General features: G+C 45.0%; 1 protein-coding gene across 8 annotated transcripts in view; it reads left to right on the forward strand.

The window, feature by feature from the left end:
- The window catches only part of GON4L (gon-4 like), a 107,212-nt gene that overhangs the window by 84,149 nt on the left and 7,575 nt on the right, over nt 1-15,488 (forward strand). For 7 of the 8 annotated variants that reach the window (XM_053604686.1, XM_053604687.1, XM_053604690.1 and 4 more), the window contains 6 exons: nt 6,383-6,499; nt 6,886-8,583; nt 9,384-9,639; nt 10,750-10,934; nt 11,793-11,990; nt 14,229-14,372. In XM_053604686.1, the coding sequence (XP_053460661.1) occupies nt 6,383-6,499; nt 6,886-8,583; nt 9,384-9,639; nt 10,750-10,934; nt 11,793-11,990; nt 14,229-14,372 (2,598 nt within the window). Of the gene's footprint in view, nt 1-6,382; nt 6,500-6,885; nt 8,584-9,373; nt 9,640-10,749; nt 10,935-11,792; nt 11,991-14,228; nt 14,373-15,488 lie in introns of those variants that run through there. The other variant, XM_053604692.1, reaches the window with a different exon arrangement.

Here is a 15,488-nt window from a genome sequence, read left to right on the forward strand (position 1 = left end):
TACAACAAAAAAATAGCTGGGCACTATCGCGGGCATCTGTAGTCCCAGCTACATGGGACTGAGACAAGAGAATTGCTTACGCCCAAGTGTTGGAGTTTGCTGTGAGCTGTGTCACCATGGCACTCTGCCGAGGGTGACATAGTGAGACTCTGTCTCAAAAAAAAAAAAACAAAAAAACCCCTAAAATTATTTCAAAATTAAAAGTAAAAATGAAAAGTCTCTGTTTTGATCTCCCCCTTCTCTATGTGTAGAATTTTTCTGCTAATTTTTTATTTTTTTTAGTATAACAAAGGAAAATTTTATTTAAGAGCAAAGAGGGCTCGGCGCCAGTAACACATTGGTTACAGCACCAGCCACATACACCAAGGCTGGCAGGTTCAAACCCAGCCAGGGCCAGCTAAACAACAATGACAACTGCAACAAAAAATAGCCAGGTGTTGTGGCAGGCTCTTGTAGTCCTATCTATTTGGGAGGCTAAAGCAATAGAATCGCGTAAGCCCAAGAGTTTGAGGTTGCTGTGAGCTGTGATGCCACCGCACTCTACCAAGGGTGACAATACAAGATGGTGACAATGCAAGACTCTGTCTCCAAAAAAAAAAAGAGCAAAATGAAAAGTTAAAGCACTTGCAATAAGAGTTGCAGATGGGTTCTTCTTACAAGTGAGAAGAGACACCTTTTCTGAGAAGTTTTTAGGGCCCTTCACTCCATTTTCTTCTAGCTCCTGGTGTATTGTTTAGAAATTTGAGGCCATTTGTCTCTTGAACCTTTGTGTAACACCTGTTTTTTCCAACCTCTGACAACATGTTGGATTTTTTTCTTTGTCTCCAGTATTTTGGAACTTCATGGTAATGTGCTGTAGCATATGTCTAGTTTCCTCCATGGTTCTGTACATGTGATAAATCTTTTTTACTCTGGAAACTCATATATTCCAGTTTGGGGATACTTTTTGGATTTTGTTGTTGTTGTTGTTGTTTGAGACAGAGTCTCTCTCTATCTCCCTGGCAAGAGTACCATGGATCATAGCTCACAGCAACCTCCAACTGTTGGGCTCAGGTGATCCTCCTGCCTCAGTCTCTTGAATAGTTGAGTCTACAGGTGCCTGCCACAATGCTGGGCTGGTTTTTCTATTTTTAGTAGAGATGGGGGTCTCTATCTTAGGCTGCTCTTGAACTCCTGAGCTCAGGCAATATACCCACTGTGGCCTTCCAGAGTGCCAGGATTATAGGTGTGAGCCACCTTACTGGCCTGGATTTTGTAACGATGGTCTCCTTCCCTTTGTTTCATTGTTCTTCCCCTGTGCAAAAAAAATGCTTAGTAATCAGATGGTGGAACTCTTAGACTAGTCTTCTAATCTTCTCTTCTTTTTTCCCATCACTTTGTATTTTTGTTGTACTTTCTAGAATTATTTTAGCTTTTTCTTCTAACCCTATTTCCAAGTTGGTTCTTTATTTCTTCTATCATATTTTTCATATACCATAGCTCTTTGTTTTTTTGTTTTTATTTTTGGCTGCGGCTGGGTTTGAATCTACCTCCTCTGGTATATGGAGCCGGTGCCCCATTCCTTTGAACTACAGGCGCCACTCTACCATAGCTCTGTTTTACTCACTGAGTATTTTTAAAAGTTCCTCCTGGGGAGTTGTCGGCCCTGGGGTTTCCGGGGTTGTTCTCGGTGGCGGAGGTTTCCTCGCACTTCTGCAGGGACTCCCAGGTCCCGGAAGAGCTAACGGCTCAGCCGAGGCTGCAATGGATCTCTCACAAACACTTGACCCAACCTTCTTGACCCCAGAGTCTTCAAAAATGCTCACTAAAGAAGATTCACAAGATGTTTCAGAGCCCTCACACAACTTCTCAGAAACGTTAATAAAGAACCTTAATAAACTGTCTGTCAACCCAGGCACCCATTTCCCTCCCTCTGTACCAGAAGGCTTTACCCAGCAACAGGATAGCAAAAGCATCTTCCAGGATGTTAGAGATGGCTGGCCTCTTGTAAGGAGGAGAAGAGGGAGTGCAGATGCTGTTATCTGTGCAGAGAGAAAGGCTGGCAAGACTGAGATATATTTTAATCAACAAATATTCTCCGCTTTGAAGACGACTGAAAGACATGGACTTAAGGGAGTTCAGAATGACTGTGACTACAGTAAGACATTCAAATGTCACTGCAGTTACTGCGTGTCTCACAATTGGGATCCTTCTGAAAATGCTAGGATAGGGAATGATGACACTGCGTCAGTTTCACCAAAAACAATCTTATAGTTTTGGTTTTTATTGGTACTTTTATTCAGCAAGTTGAGAAAGCTTGCTAAATAAGGACATAGGATGTATACCAATAATTCTGATAACCTATCATGAGTTCTGTACGGTTTTTTCTTGTATCTTTTCCTTATTACTTCAATACCAGTAACTGATGAATGGATCAGTGTAGTTTGCATGTATTTGAATAACCAGTATACTTTAGCTCTACTTTTTGATTTGACCTGAAGAATCACCAATAGGTCTCAAGCATTCCATGAGTTTTAGAAGCCTGAAGTCTGCAGGATAAAGAATTTGCAGCAAAGTAACTTGTGGGAAAAGAATGTGAAGGAAACATTTGGCAGTTTGGCTAGAGCTTAATTGATTAGAGTTTCTGGTTTTCAAAAATTGCAATGAAAGGAAGTTTTGATGTGTTGTATCTTCTTTGTAGTAGCAAATAAGTGTGTATGTAGACAATCAATAAAATTGACATTTGAGTACTATTAAAAAAATAAATTAATTAAAAAAAAAAGTTCCTCCTGGGTGGCACCTGTGGCTCAAGGAGTAGGGCACCAGCCCCATATACCAGAGGTGGTGGTTTCAAACCTGGCCCCGGCCAAGAACTGCAAAAAAAAAAAAAAAAAGTTCCTCCTGGCCAGGTGCAGTGGCTCATGCTTATAATCCTAGTACCTTGGGAGGCCGAGGTGTGTAGATTACCTGAGCTCATGAGGTTACTCTGAGCAAGACTGAGACCACATCTCTACTAAAAATAGAAAAACTAGCCAGTTATCATCGCGGGTGCCTGTAGTCCCAGCTACTCGGGAGGCTGAGGCGGATGGATTGCTTGAGTCCGGGAGTTTGAGGTTTCTGTGAACTGTGATGACATGGCACTCTACCCAGGGCGACTGAGTGAGACTCTGTCTCAAAATAAATAAAATAAAATAAAAATAAAAATCTCCTCCTTATTCTTTTTTTAAGTGATGGGGCTTCATTATGTTGCCCATGCTGTTCTTGAACTCCTAGCCTCAAACAGTCCTCCCACCTCATCTTCCAACAAGCTGGGATTATAGGTGTGACCTCTGTACCTGGCCTTGGAGTTATTTATTTATTTATTTATTTATTTTTGAGACAGAGTTTCTCTTTATCACCCTCGGAAGAGTACCACATGTCACAGCTCACAGCAATCTCAAACTCTTGGGCTCAAGTGATTTTCTTGCCTCAGCCTTGTAAGTAGCTGGGACTACAGGCGCCTGCCACAATGCCCGGCTATTTTTAGAGATGAGGTCTCACTCTGGCTCAGGCTGGTCTCCAACCTGTGAGCTTGAGCAATCCTCCCTCCTCAGCCTCCCAAGTGCTCGGATTACATGTGTGAGCCACCATACCCGGCCTACCCTGGAGCTTTTTCTTTTGTCTTTCATCTCGATACTACTGCCACCCTCAACTATGCTGATAGTCTCAGTCCAGAGATCATATTTTCTAGCAGAGCTCCTGCCAGGGTAGGTTGTGGGGCTGTTATTTGGCTACACCTAATGGTAGAAGATATTTGGGAGGCCTAACTGCCTCTTCAGCAGAATATCAATTTCTTCTCATCTCTACCTGTTTCTATTTTGTTTTTGTTTTTGAGACAGTCTCACTTTGTCATCCTTGGTAGAGCACTATGGCATCGCAGCTCACAGCAACCTTAAAATCTTGGGCTTAAATGATTCTCTTGCCTTAGCCTCTCAAGTAGCTGGGACTGCAGGTGCCCACCATAACACCTGGCTATTTTTGGAGACACGGTCTCCCTCTGGCTTATGCTGATCTCAAACTTGTGAGCTCAGGCAATTCACCTGCCTTGGCCTCCCAAGATGCTAGGATTACAGGTGTGTGCCACCATGCCTGGCCTCCACCTTTTTTTTTTTTTCTGTAGAGACAGAGTTTCACTTTATGGTCCTCGGTAGAGTGCCGTGGCCTCACACAGCTCACAGCAACCTCCAACTCCTGGGCTTAAGCGATTCTCCTGCCTCAGCCTCCCGAGTAGCTGGGACTACAGGCGCCCGCCACAACGCCTGGCTATTTTTTGGTTGCAGTTTGGCCGGGGCTGGGTTTGAACCTGTCACCCTCGGTATGTGGGACCGGCGCCCTACCGACTGAGCCGCAGGCGCCGCCCATCCTCCACCTGTTTTTAATTTCAGCTTTACCTCCACTTACAGAGGTAACTGATGTCTTGTATTTTTACTGGTCTTTGATATAAATGTACTTATCCCTTAACTTTCTCCACTTGGAATTCAGTTTTCTATATTTTCCTTTACCTAGTACCACTCATCTCTTTTCAGCTGCAAAATATTGTTGCTTTTATCTTTTCTCTTACTGTCTTATTTCTTATAGGCTTAATAAAATTTCTTTCCGCATGGAAGGACAAGGGTCTTAGCTGCTGGCTTCAGGGAAGAGGAGTGGTGGCCCCCTCGGGCGTGTGGGGGGGAAATTACTCCGCAACTTGTAAAATTTAGTTTCTTGACTTGTTAACATTTGTAATAAATCAAGAACCAAGAAAAAAAAAATAAAATAAAATTTCTTTCCAAAACAATAAAACTTCTTTTCCATTTTCATGGAGGTTCAAGAGAGAACAAAGCCAAATAAAGGGATGTATTTAATCTCCCTGTTTTAACAGTAAGTTTCTCTTTAGCCTATGAAAGTGTGGATGTTATTACCAGGAAGATCTCCAATTATTTCCCTGTTAGCCTATCTTATCCCCTTTGACTTTACAGTTGACACTGTAGTTCCCCCATTCCTTCTTCAGATCCCCTGTTACCCTCTGTGATACCAGGGCTTGTACCTCAGGCTGCTCTGTTTAAGGTCTCTGAACTCTGTTCCACCCTCCCCCAGAATGCCCGCTTTGCCCACCTCTGGTTTGCTTTGTCTCCTGAAGTCTCCCTCGTTTGTTTAGTGCTGATCAGACTAATCTCTTTTGCTTCCTTAAATACATCCATTATTTTGCATATGAATTATTCTCTGCTCTCCCCTGCCTTGTGTAGCACATTATGTTCCATTCAGATTCACTTTTAGTTGTATCTATTCCAGGAAATTTTTTTTGTCCTAGTTTCAGTTACATGTCATTTTTTGTGCACATCTTTGTATTTTTTTCTTTTAATGTAGAATGTCATTATTGGTCTACATTTCTACTATCTCTCCCGGTTGTCCATAAGCTCCTTGAGGGAAGGAGGTGCTTCTTTTTTCTGTGTGCTTAGCTGTTAGCATAGTGACAGGTACATGCATTATACACATGTTGAATGAATGGATGCTTATTTCAGGGGTGTAAGTTCAATTCTTCTGTCCATTTACTCTTGAAATACAACTGTTTCTGTCTCTCTCTCTTTGTGTGTGCGTCTTTCCTTCTTTCTTCCTCCCCCTCCTCCCCTTTTCTTCCTCTTCCTCCTCTTCTTCTTCCTTCTTCCCCAGGCACAGAGCCAGGTTCCAGCCTACCACCCCTGGTGCACAGGGCTGGTGCTCTAACCACTGGGCTACAGGCACCCAGCCTCTTCTTGATGGTCTCTCACTGTTTCTCAGGCTTAAGTGATGCAGTCATAAGTCACTCTAATCTCAAACTCAGGGTCTGAAGTGATACCTCCTGTCTCAGCTTCCTAAGGAGCTGGGACTACAGGTGCCTACCACCTTACCAAGCTAATTTTTTTTTCTTTTTCTGTAGAGATGTCGTTTCACTATGTTGCCTAGAATGGTCTTGAATGCCTGGCCTCTCTTTTCTTCTTTCCCTTTCCTTCTTCTGCCCTTCACGCCATTATTTGCTTCAAAGGAAACTTCCAGGTGTTCAAGATAAGGGTTATGTTACTATTACTAGAGCAGCCAAGATGGAGCAAATCTTATATAAAATTACTCTGGTCATCTGCTTCCTTTTCTCTGTAGCCTAAACTTTATCCTTCCTGACAACCAGAATGGACATCATCAGTTAGAAGGTATAGAGTAATTATAGAAGCTTCAATTAGAGATTAGTTTAATTTGAAATGGAGAAGTATTCAACATATGCTACTTAATGTATTTACGTATGTGGATGTTTGTGTGTATGTATCTCAAAACCCCCCACTTATTCCATTCCCAGCTGACAGACAACAGTGTTTCTGGAAGAAGTGTAAGTCACACTTTATTTCTTTATGTTCAGTTTTATAAGAAGACCAAACAGTTGCCAATCTTAGTAAAGTGCTGTGAAGAGATCCAGCCTCACCAGTGGAAGCCGCCTATAGAGAGGGAAGAACACCGGCTCCCATTCTGGTTAAAGGTACAACCCTCCCCTCCAAGCCTGTAGGAGGTACAAGATCACTGACAATTCAGGCAAAAATAGCAAGGGCGCCTCTCATTTTCTGAGGCCTTAGTTGCAGAAGTCGGAATCTTCCTCACTTACCCTCATCCCTTACTTTTCTATCCTTGCCCCAGGTGATTCTACAACCTTTTTAAATCTAATGGGTAAAATGATAACTTTCTAAAGGAAATTCAGAGAAGAGCTTCTAGAGTATAAGTGGAATGTGGTCTACACAGAAATTTGACATACAGAAAAACTTTTCCTAGAAAGATGTTTTGAGATGATGCTGGGAAAGGTCTAGACGGCCCTGCTCTTTTCCCCAAATTCTGACTTGTGCAGGATTAAAGTGTTCTTATTCCCACTAGGCCAGTCTGCCGTCCATCCAGGATGAACTTCAACACCTCGCTGATGGTGCCAGAGAGGCAGGAAAAGGGACTGGAGACACTAAGATCAGTTCAGATCGAGAAAAAGATGCCTCTGAATTGGGGAGTGAAACTCGGTATCCACTGCTGTTGCCTAAGGGTGTGGTCCTGAAACTGAAGCCAGTTGCCAATCGATTTTCTAGGAAGGCCTGGAGACAGAAGCGATCATCAACCCTGAAACCCCTCCTCATCCGACCCAGTCCCTCTCTCCAGCCTGGCTTCAACCCTGGGAAAACACTAGCCAGGTCAACTCAATCAGAGGCCCCTCCTAGCAAAATGGTAGTGCGGGTTCCTCCCCTGATCCAGCCAACTGCTGTCTTACAGACAGTTCCAGGTGTCCCACCACTGGGGACCAGTGGAAGTGACGGATTTGAGTCTCCTACAGCACCACCCACCATGCCCTCTGAGGGCAATGCCGGCTTTCCTCTGTCTGAATTTCAGACATTGCTTTCTTCTGCCCCTGTGCCCAAAGTGATGTTGCCCTCCCTCGCCCCTTCTAAGTTTCGAAAGCCATGTGTGAGACGGAGACCCTCAAAAGTAAAAGGGGCCAAGGCTTCTCCTGGTGTGAAAGCTGCTCCTGTCATCCACTCCACACCTGTAATCTTCACTGTCCCTGCAGCCACTGTGAAGATTGTGAGCCTCAGCAGTGGCTGTAACATGATCCAGCCTGTTAATGCAGCTGTGGCCCCAAGTCCTCAGACTATTCCCATCACTACCCTCTTGGTTAACCCTACTTCCTTCCCTTGTCCATTGAATCAGCCCCTTATGGCCTCTTCCATCTCACCCCTAATCGTTTCTGGCAACTCTGTAAATCTTCCTGTACCATCCACTCCTGAAGATAAAGCCCAAGTGAATGTGGACATTGCCTGCCCCTTGGTTGAAGAGAAAAATGTCTTTCAAGGCCTAGAACCCAAATTAGAATCCCAGGAACTATCTCCTCCCTGTGCTCCTGTCTTCCCAAAAGAGGAGCATAACCCAGGGCCCCTGCCCACAGACAGCGAGTGCCCCGAAGGGTCATCAGAGACCAGTGCCTACCGCTGGACCATCGTAAAGACAGAGGAGGGAAGGCAAGCCCTGGAGCTGCTGCCTCAGAGCTCCCAGCAATCTCTGAACTCTTCCTCTAGGGACTTAGAAGAAGTTGTCAAGATGGAACCTGAGGATGCTGGGGAGGAAATCAGTGGATACTCTGAACAGGACATTTGTGAGGAAATTAAGGAAGAGCACTCCATGGATTTGGATGCTGGCTCCCCTCGTGAGGAGCTAACCAAAGCTCAAGAGGTGAAGAAGCACACAGTTTTACAGAAGGAAGAGGAGATGAGTGAGCCAGCTCAAACCCCTGTAGCTTCTAAGGAGCCTCCTGCTGAACGGAACTTGGAAGGAGATGTGAGCAAAGGATCACCAAAGAATCCTCTGTTCTTCACAGACCACGAAGTGATGCTTAGTAGTCCCCCAGGGAAACCCGAAGATGCATCCAGTGTTGATGGTCAGTCACTGGGGACCCCAGCCGGGCCAGAAACTGGAGGAGAGAAGGATGGGCCAGAAGAAGAGGAAGATGAGGACTTTGATGACCTTACCCAGGATGAGGAAGATGAGATGTCATCAGCTTCAGAGGAATCTGTGCTTTCTGTTCCAGAACTCCAGGTAGGAGCTGGGAAATATTTTCAAATATTTTGTAATTTATTAGCATGACACCTGCTTGCTTGCATCGTAGGTAGTCCTAAAATCATTTGTATTTGACTTTTGCATGCATTATGGGACATAATTTTGGGGTTGAGCTGAAACAAGAGGGAAAGGATGAAGTTTCACTTATTATATTATTATATTGAGTTAAACTCATCTAAACATTAAATTGAATCACCCGAGCACACTTTAAATGCTTTAAAAGACTGGGTGAGGTGGCTCATGCCTGTAATCCCAGCACTGTGGGAGGCCAAGGCCAGAGGATCCCTTGAGCTTAGGAGTTCAAGACCAGCCTGAGCAAGAGCAAGACGCCATCTCTACTAAAAATAGAAAAACTAGCTGGGCATGGTGGTAGGTGCCTGTAGTCCAGCTACTTGGGAGGCTGAGGTAGGAGAGTCACTTGAGCCCAGGAGTTTGAGGTTGCTGTGAGCTACAGTGATGCCTTGGCACTCTACTGAGGGTAACACAATGATACCCTACTTCAGAAAAGGGAAAAAAATAGCTCACAATTATGAGCTGACAAAAGAAAGCTATCTGCAGGGTAGAGGAGAACCTCTCAAAAGATGACTTCTTCCCCCTCTTCCTGTCAGGCCCAATTTTAGCTGTCTCTGGGATTCTCTGACTAAGGGAATCAGGCTTCTCATGGCTGTGGTGGGCCCCCCCATTGTTTAGTCTGTGTGATCTTTAGATGTAGCTCTGTGTTTTCAGCATTTTGTAAGCCACTAGAAGCCATTATAAGTACTCTTTGGAGGGTTTTGCAGGAAACAATGGAGAAACTGACATGGCTGGCATCTGAAAGGCGCATGAGTCAGGAGGGTGAGTCTGAAGAAGAGAACTCCCAGGAGGAGAATTCTGAGCCGGAAGAAGAAGAGGAAGAGGAAGCAGAAGGAATGGAAACCCTGCAGAAGGAGGATGAAATGACTGATGGAGTAGTTGGAGCCTCTGCTGAGAAGCCCCCTTCCACCTCAGCCTCTCCCAAGACTGCTCCAGATGTGGAGACCAGCAGAACTCCTCCAGGTAAGCCTGGCATGCCTGTCCTGAGAGATTACTCTCAATTAGCTTCATTGTCTACAGAACCAGTGCAAACTGGGTGGCTTATACAGTAGTTCAAGGATTTTGAGAGGAAATCCCATGGATCTATTCTACAACCTCTCTTCCATAAAACAGATGTTTAATATGGTACCTGTGCCAAGAAGAGATGCTCAGAACATTTTAATTTGCTTCACATGAGCTGCTAGATATGCATTAGGGTCATCCACTTTTTTTTTTCTTTGAGACAGAGTCTCAACTTTGTTGCCCTTGGTAGAATGCCCTGTCATCATAGCTTATAGCAACATCAAACTCTTGGGCTCAAGTGATTCTCTTGCTTCAGCCTCCCGAGGAGCTGGGACTACATGTGCCTGTGACACGCCTGACTATTTATTTATTTTTTGGAGACAGAGTCTCACTTCAAGGGCCAGGGCATCACAGCAACCTCCAAACCTCCAGCTCTTGGGCTTAGGCTATCCACCACAACGCGCGGCTATTTTTTTGTTGCATTTGGGCCTGGGGCTGGGTTGGAACCCGCGACCCTCGGTATATGGGGCCGGTGCCCTACTCAACTGAGCCACAGGCGCCGCCCACACCTGGCTATTTTTTAGGGTCTTGCTCTTGCTCAGACTGGTCTTCAACTCCTAAGCTCAGGCAGTCCACCTTCCTTGGCCTCCCAGAGTGCTAGGATAATAGGTGTGAGCTACTGCACCCAGCCTGGTCATCCACATTTTTATACTGGTTCCTTATCTATCACATGTGAGGCTAAGACCTTTTTTTCCCCCCCCAGAACACACTGCTTATTGTGCATCAAGACATCATCCCTTGAGAGCCCAACATAAAGCTGCATTAACTCTGTAGACTTCTGTTTCTTGTCATGCAGTAGCTGATTATCTCATTGTCTTCACAATTAGTGTAGTCATGCTGCAGACATTTCGTACTTGACAGACCTGCCCCTCACAAAATTTTCCCAGCAGCTTTTCCCCTGAGGTGCTCCATAGCATTGAGCAGGGTTTAAATGGGGGATGCATTTGGTGGAATGAGGACAGTAGCGGTTGCGGGGGACTGAGAAACAATGTTTTTCATGTGTACTCCAAGGAGAAAGCATTAAAGCTGCTGGAAGGGGCCGGAACAAACATCGAGCCCGCAACAAGCGAGGAAGTCGGGCTCGGGCCAGCAAGGATGCCTCCAAGCTGCTGTTGCTGTACGATGAAGACATTCTTGAGAGGGATCCACTCAGGGAACAGAAGGACTTGGCCTTTGCCCAGGCTTATCTGACCAGGGTAGGCAAATGCAGCTTCCTGTTACTGCCAGTCCTTGTGAATGCGGCTGTTTCTCCTTTAAAAATGAAGTCTGCTTTTCAAGCTGCACATCAGGCCTTGAATGCCCCTGCCTTAGCTTTCTTGGCAAAATATCTCTGTAAGTAAACCACAAGGAGATTCGGAGTTCAGTCATCAGTATGTTTTTTGTTAGTACCCTAGCATCATCCCTCTGTAGCCTAGCAATTGGCAGAAAGATGATGTCTCCTTCATGGGAGGTTGTGACTTTCCTGGGTGGTTGGAAAAGGCAGTTGGTACACTGGCCAGAGAATGGGTCTTAGGGAAGTGCCTTGGTCTTCAGACATGAAACAAACTATTCCTGGTAGTATCCTTGGTAACTGCCTCCTGTCAGTAACTAACTGGCTCCTTTATCCCCCAGCAGGGTGCAGAGCTGACAGTGATAGTTATGATTTTGTCTTGTCCCTTACTGTTTACTAACATCCCTAATGTGTTATTTACCCTGAAATGACACCATGCTGAAATACACGCGCAAACATGCATTCTGACCTATTTTGTTATGGAGCTAAAATCAGGAAGAAGAGACTAGGACTGTGACCTGGAGAAAAGCATTACCAGTTTTCTGGATCGGGTGTGGTCCTTAGAAAATGAAAAGTTTTTGGTTGCCCAGTACCAAGAAAAGATCTCTGCCTTGCTCCCTGCTCTTTGTCTTCCATTAATAGCTGAGTGTTAAGAACCATTGGAGGGGTAGCCTCTGGTGATTCTTGGAGCTCTCTAACTATACCCTTACCCTTCTTCTTTGTACCTTGCTTCTTGTTTGGGCCCAAAGGAAGAATGTTGATGATTCAAAGTTTTCCTGTGTAGGTTCGAGAAGCTTTACAGCATATCCCTGGCAAGTATGAGGACTTCCTTCAGGTCATCTATGAATTTGAGTCAAGTACCCAGAGGCAGACAGCTGTGGATCTCTATAAAAGCCTACAAATTCTGCTCCAGGATTGGCCTCAGCTCTTGAAGGACTTTGCTGCTTTCCTGTTACCCGAGCAAGCTCTGGCCTGTGGATTAGTAAGTAGATGGGCAAACACAAAACACTGGGCTTCTGGGTGGCGCCTGTGGCTCAGTGAGTAGGGTGCCGGCCACATATACTGAGGGTGGTGGGTTCAAACCTGGCCCTGGCCAAACTACAACAACAACAAAAAAAAATAGCTGGGTGTTGTGGCAGGCGCCTGTAGTCCCAGCTACTTGGGAGGCTGAGGCAAGAGAATTGCCTAAGCCCAAGAGCTGGAGGTTGCTGTGAGCTGTGATGCCATGGCACTTACCAAGGGCAACAGAGTGAGACTCTGTCTCTAAAAAAACAAAACAACAACACTGGGCTTCTGGGTCTGAGGAAGACTACAACTGAACAGAATGAAGACTGTTCCAGTTTCACAACTACTCTAATGGGTAGCCTCCATTAGACCAAAGTGGCAAAAACCTCCACCTTTCAATGGATGATCTTCCTAACCCCCTCCTCCCATTTTATTTACATGGAATGTGAGGGGCTTTCTCTTTAGTTGCCAGTGGAGATCTTAAGTTAGTTATATTTCTCATATGCTCCTCATGGGTGTAAAACAGGCATTTAGTGGTGGTGAAATACTCACTTAAATATTTGTTTAGTGCCTACTACATATCAAACTAGATGCTTAGGAATATAACAATTAAAAAAAGACTAAATTTCTCATGGGGAAAATCATGAAAATCCATGAAACGTATAAACATATGTATAAATTATAAAAATAAACAGTATAGGCCTGGTGGCTCATGCCTATAATCCTAGCACTCTGGGAGGATGAGGCGGGTGGATTGCTTAAGCTCAGGAGTTTGAGACCGACCTGAGCAAAAGTGAGACCCCATTTCTACTAAAAATAAGAAAACAGAGGCAAGAGGCTTGAACCCAAGAGTTGGAGGTTGCTGTGAGCTGTGACACCACAAGCACTCTACCCAGGGTGACAGCTTGAGACTCTGTCTCAAAAAAAAAAAAAAAACAACAAACCCAGTAAAATATATAGTATATAATGTTTTATATATAAATAAAATAAAGCAAAAAGCAGCCTGAAGGGTTGGAGGTGAGTTGGTTGAGGGGACAGTGTGTATGCAGTTTCATACAAGTGGTCATGGATGCCCCTGTGATGAGGTGACATTAGAAATGGTGAAGAGTGGGGCGGCACCTGTGGCTCAATGAGCAGGGTGCCAGATGGGTTCAAACCCAGCCTCGGCCAAACTGCAACAAAAAAAAAAAACAGCCGGGCGTTGTGGCAGGCGCTTGTAGTCCCAGCTACTGGGGAGGCTGAGGCAAGAGAATCGCCTAAACCCAGTAGTTGGAGGTTGCTATGAGCTGTGATGTCATGGCACTCTCTACCGAGGGTGGTAAAGTGAGACTCTGTCTCTAAAAAAAAAAAAAGAAATGGTGAAGAGTAAGAGTAGTGCTGGGCTTCTTAGCCTGACTGATATAAATAGGAGTAGACAGAAAATAATAGTCTCATGGCAGGTAAGTGACAATAAGATAATTATGTATGTAAGGGCCATCTTCTCTTCTGGTATGAAGATAAAATGAGTGTATATATGAAAACCTCTTGTGACTTAAGAAGTACCAGGTAAGTCTGCGTGTGTGATTTTACAATCCATAAATCAAACAACTCAAAGCAGCACATCTCTTGGATCTTTTATTTACATTTTAGTTATTTTGGGTTGGTGACCCCAATGGTCCAAAGGAGATGGGCACAGGGTTTTAGATAAGATTTCACAGCTGTGGGTGGCGCCTGTGGCTCAAGGAGTAGGGTGCCAGTCCCGTATGCCGAAGGTGGCGGGTTCAAACCCAGCCCTGGCCAAAAACCACACACAAAAAAAAAAAAAAAGATTTCACAGCTGTAAACTAGGCTTTTTTTTTTTTGAGACAGAGTCTCACTATGTTGACCTAAGTAGAGTGTCGTGGTGTCACAGCTCACAGCAACCTCAAACTCTTGGGCTTAAGCAATTCTCTTGCCTCAGCCTCCCGAATAGATGGGACTACAGGTGCCCACCTCAATGCCTGGCTATTTTGTGTTGCAGTTGTCATTGTTGTTTAGCTGGCCTGGGCCAGGTTCGAACCCACCAGCCTTGGTGTATGTGGCTGGTGCCGTAACCACTGTGCTACAGGTGCCAAGCCTAAACTAGGCTTTTGTCACCCCCCACATCCCTATCTCATTAGTTCTTACCCTTAAAAACCTCAAATTCTGCTCTACTTATGGAGGTGACCCTTCTTTTGCTTTCTTTTCACTGTGATAGTTTGAGGAGCAACAGGCTTTTGAGAAGAGTCGCAAGTTCCTTCGGCAGTTGGAGATTTGCTTTGCAGAGAACCCGTCACACCACCAGAAGATTATCAAGGTCCTCCAGGGCTGTGCAGACTGTCTTCCCCAGGAGATCGCTGAGGTACCCTGTTTCCTTCCTATTGTCTTCTCGGCCTGAGGCCCTTCCCTTCTGTCTTCCCTTTATTCCATGGCCTTTTGCCTCTGGTGTACTATGAGCTTTTTGGAGGAAATGAAGAAGGCGAGGACTTTTAGGCTTTCATACAGCACACTTCACTGGATAGGTTGGGCTTGCCACCTGAGACCAGAGCCGGACTGATCTTCACAGGCTCAGGAATGCTACCAGTTCCTTAGAAGCGATGTTTAAGGAAGGCGATTTTGGGCCAGGCATGATGGCTGACACCTGTAATCCAGCACTTGTCAAGGCTGAGGTGGGAGGATTGCTTGAGGACAGGAGTTCAAGATCAGCCTGGGGAACCTTGCAAGACCTCATGTCTATTAAAAAAAAAAAAATTATGGGCGGCGCCTGTGGCTCAAAGGAGTAAGGCACTGGCCCCATATGCCAGAGGTGGTGGTTCAAACCCAGCCCCGACCAGAAACTGGGGAGAAAAAAAAAATTTATTTTTTTGAGAGTCTCACTTTGTCACACTCTGTAGAATGCTATGTTGTCATAGCTCACAGCAATCTCAAACTCTTGGGTTAAGCCATCCTCTTGTCTCAGCCTCTTAAGTAGCTGGGACTAAAGATGCCTGCTACAACGCCCGGCTGTATTTAAAGTCAGGGTCTCACACTAACTCAGGCTGGTCTGGAAATCTCGAGCTCAAGAAATCTACCTGCCTTGGCCTACCTGTAATCCTTGGCCTACCTAGGATTACAGGTATGAGGCACTGCGCCCAGCCTAAAAAAAGAAATTTTTTAAATTAGCCGTGTGTGTGTGTGTGTGTGTGTATATGTGTATTTGGATGCTCACACCTGTGATTGTAGCACTCAGTGGATTGTCTGAATTTAGGAGTTTGAGACCAGTCTAAGCAAGAGTGGGGCCTCTCGTACTAAAAATAGAAAAACTGCCCAGGTGTTGTGGCAGGTGCCTGTAGTCTCAGCTACTCGGGAGGCTAAAGCAAAAGGATTGTCTGAGCCCAAGAATTTGGGTTACTGTGAGCTATGATGAAGCCATAGCAATCTAGCCTGGGCCACAGAGTAAGACTGTCTCAATAAACAAACAAATAAAATAAATAGAATA

Source organism: Nycticebus coucang, chromosome 10 (genome assembly GCF_027406575.1).
Source record: "Nycticebus coucang isolate mNycCou1 chromosome 10, mNycCou1.pri, whole genome shotgun sequence".
Classification (NCBI taxonomy): domain Eukaryota; kingdom Metazoa; phylum Chordata; class Mammalia; order Primates; family Lorisidae; genus Nycticebus; species Nycticebus coucang.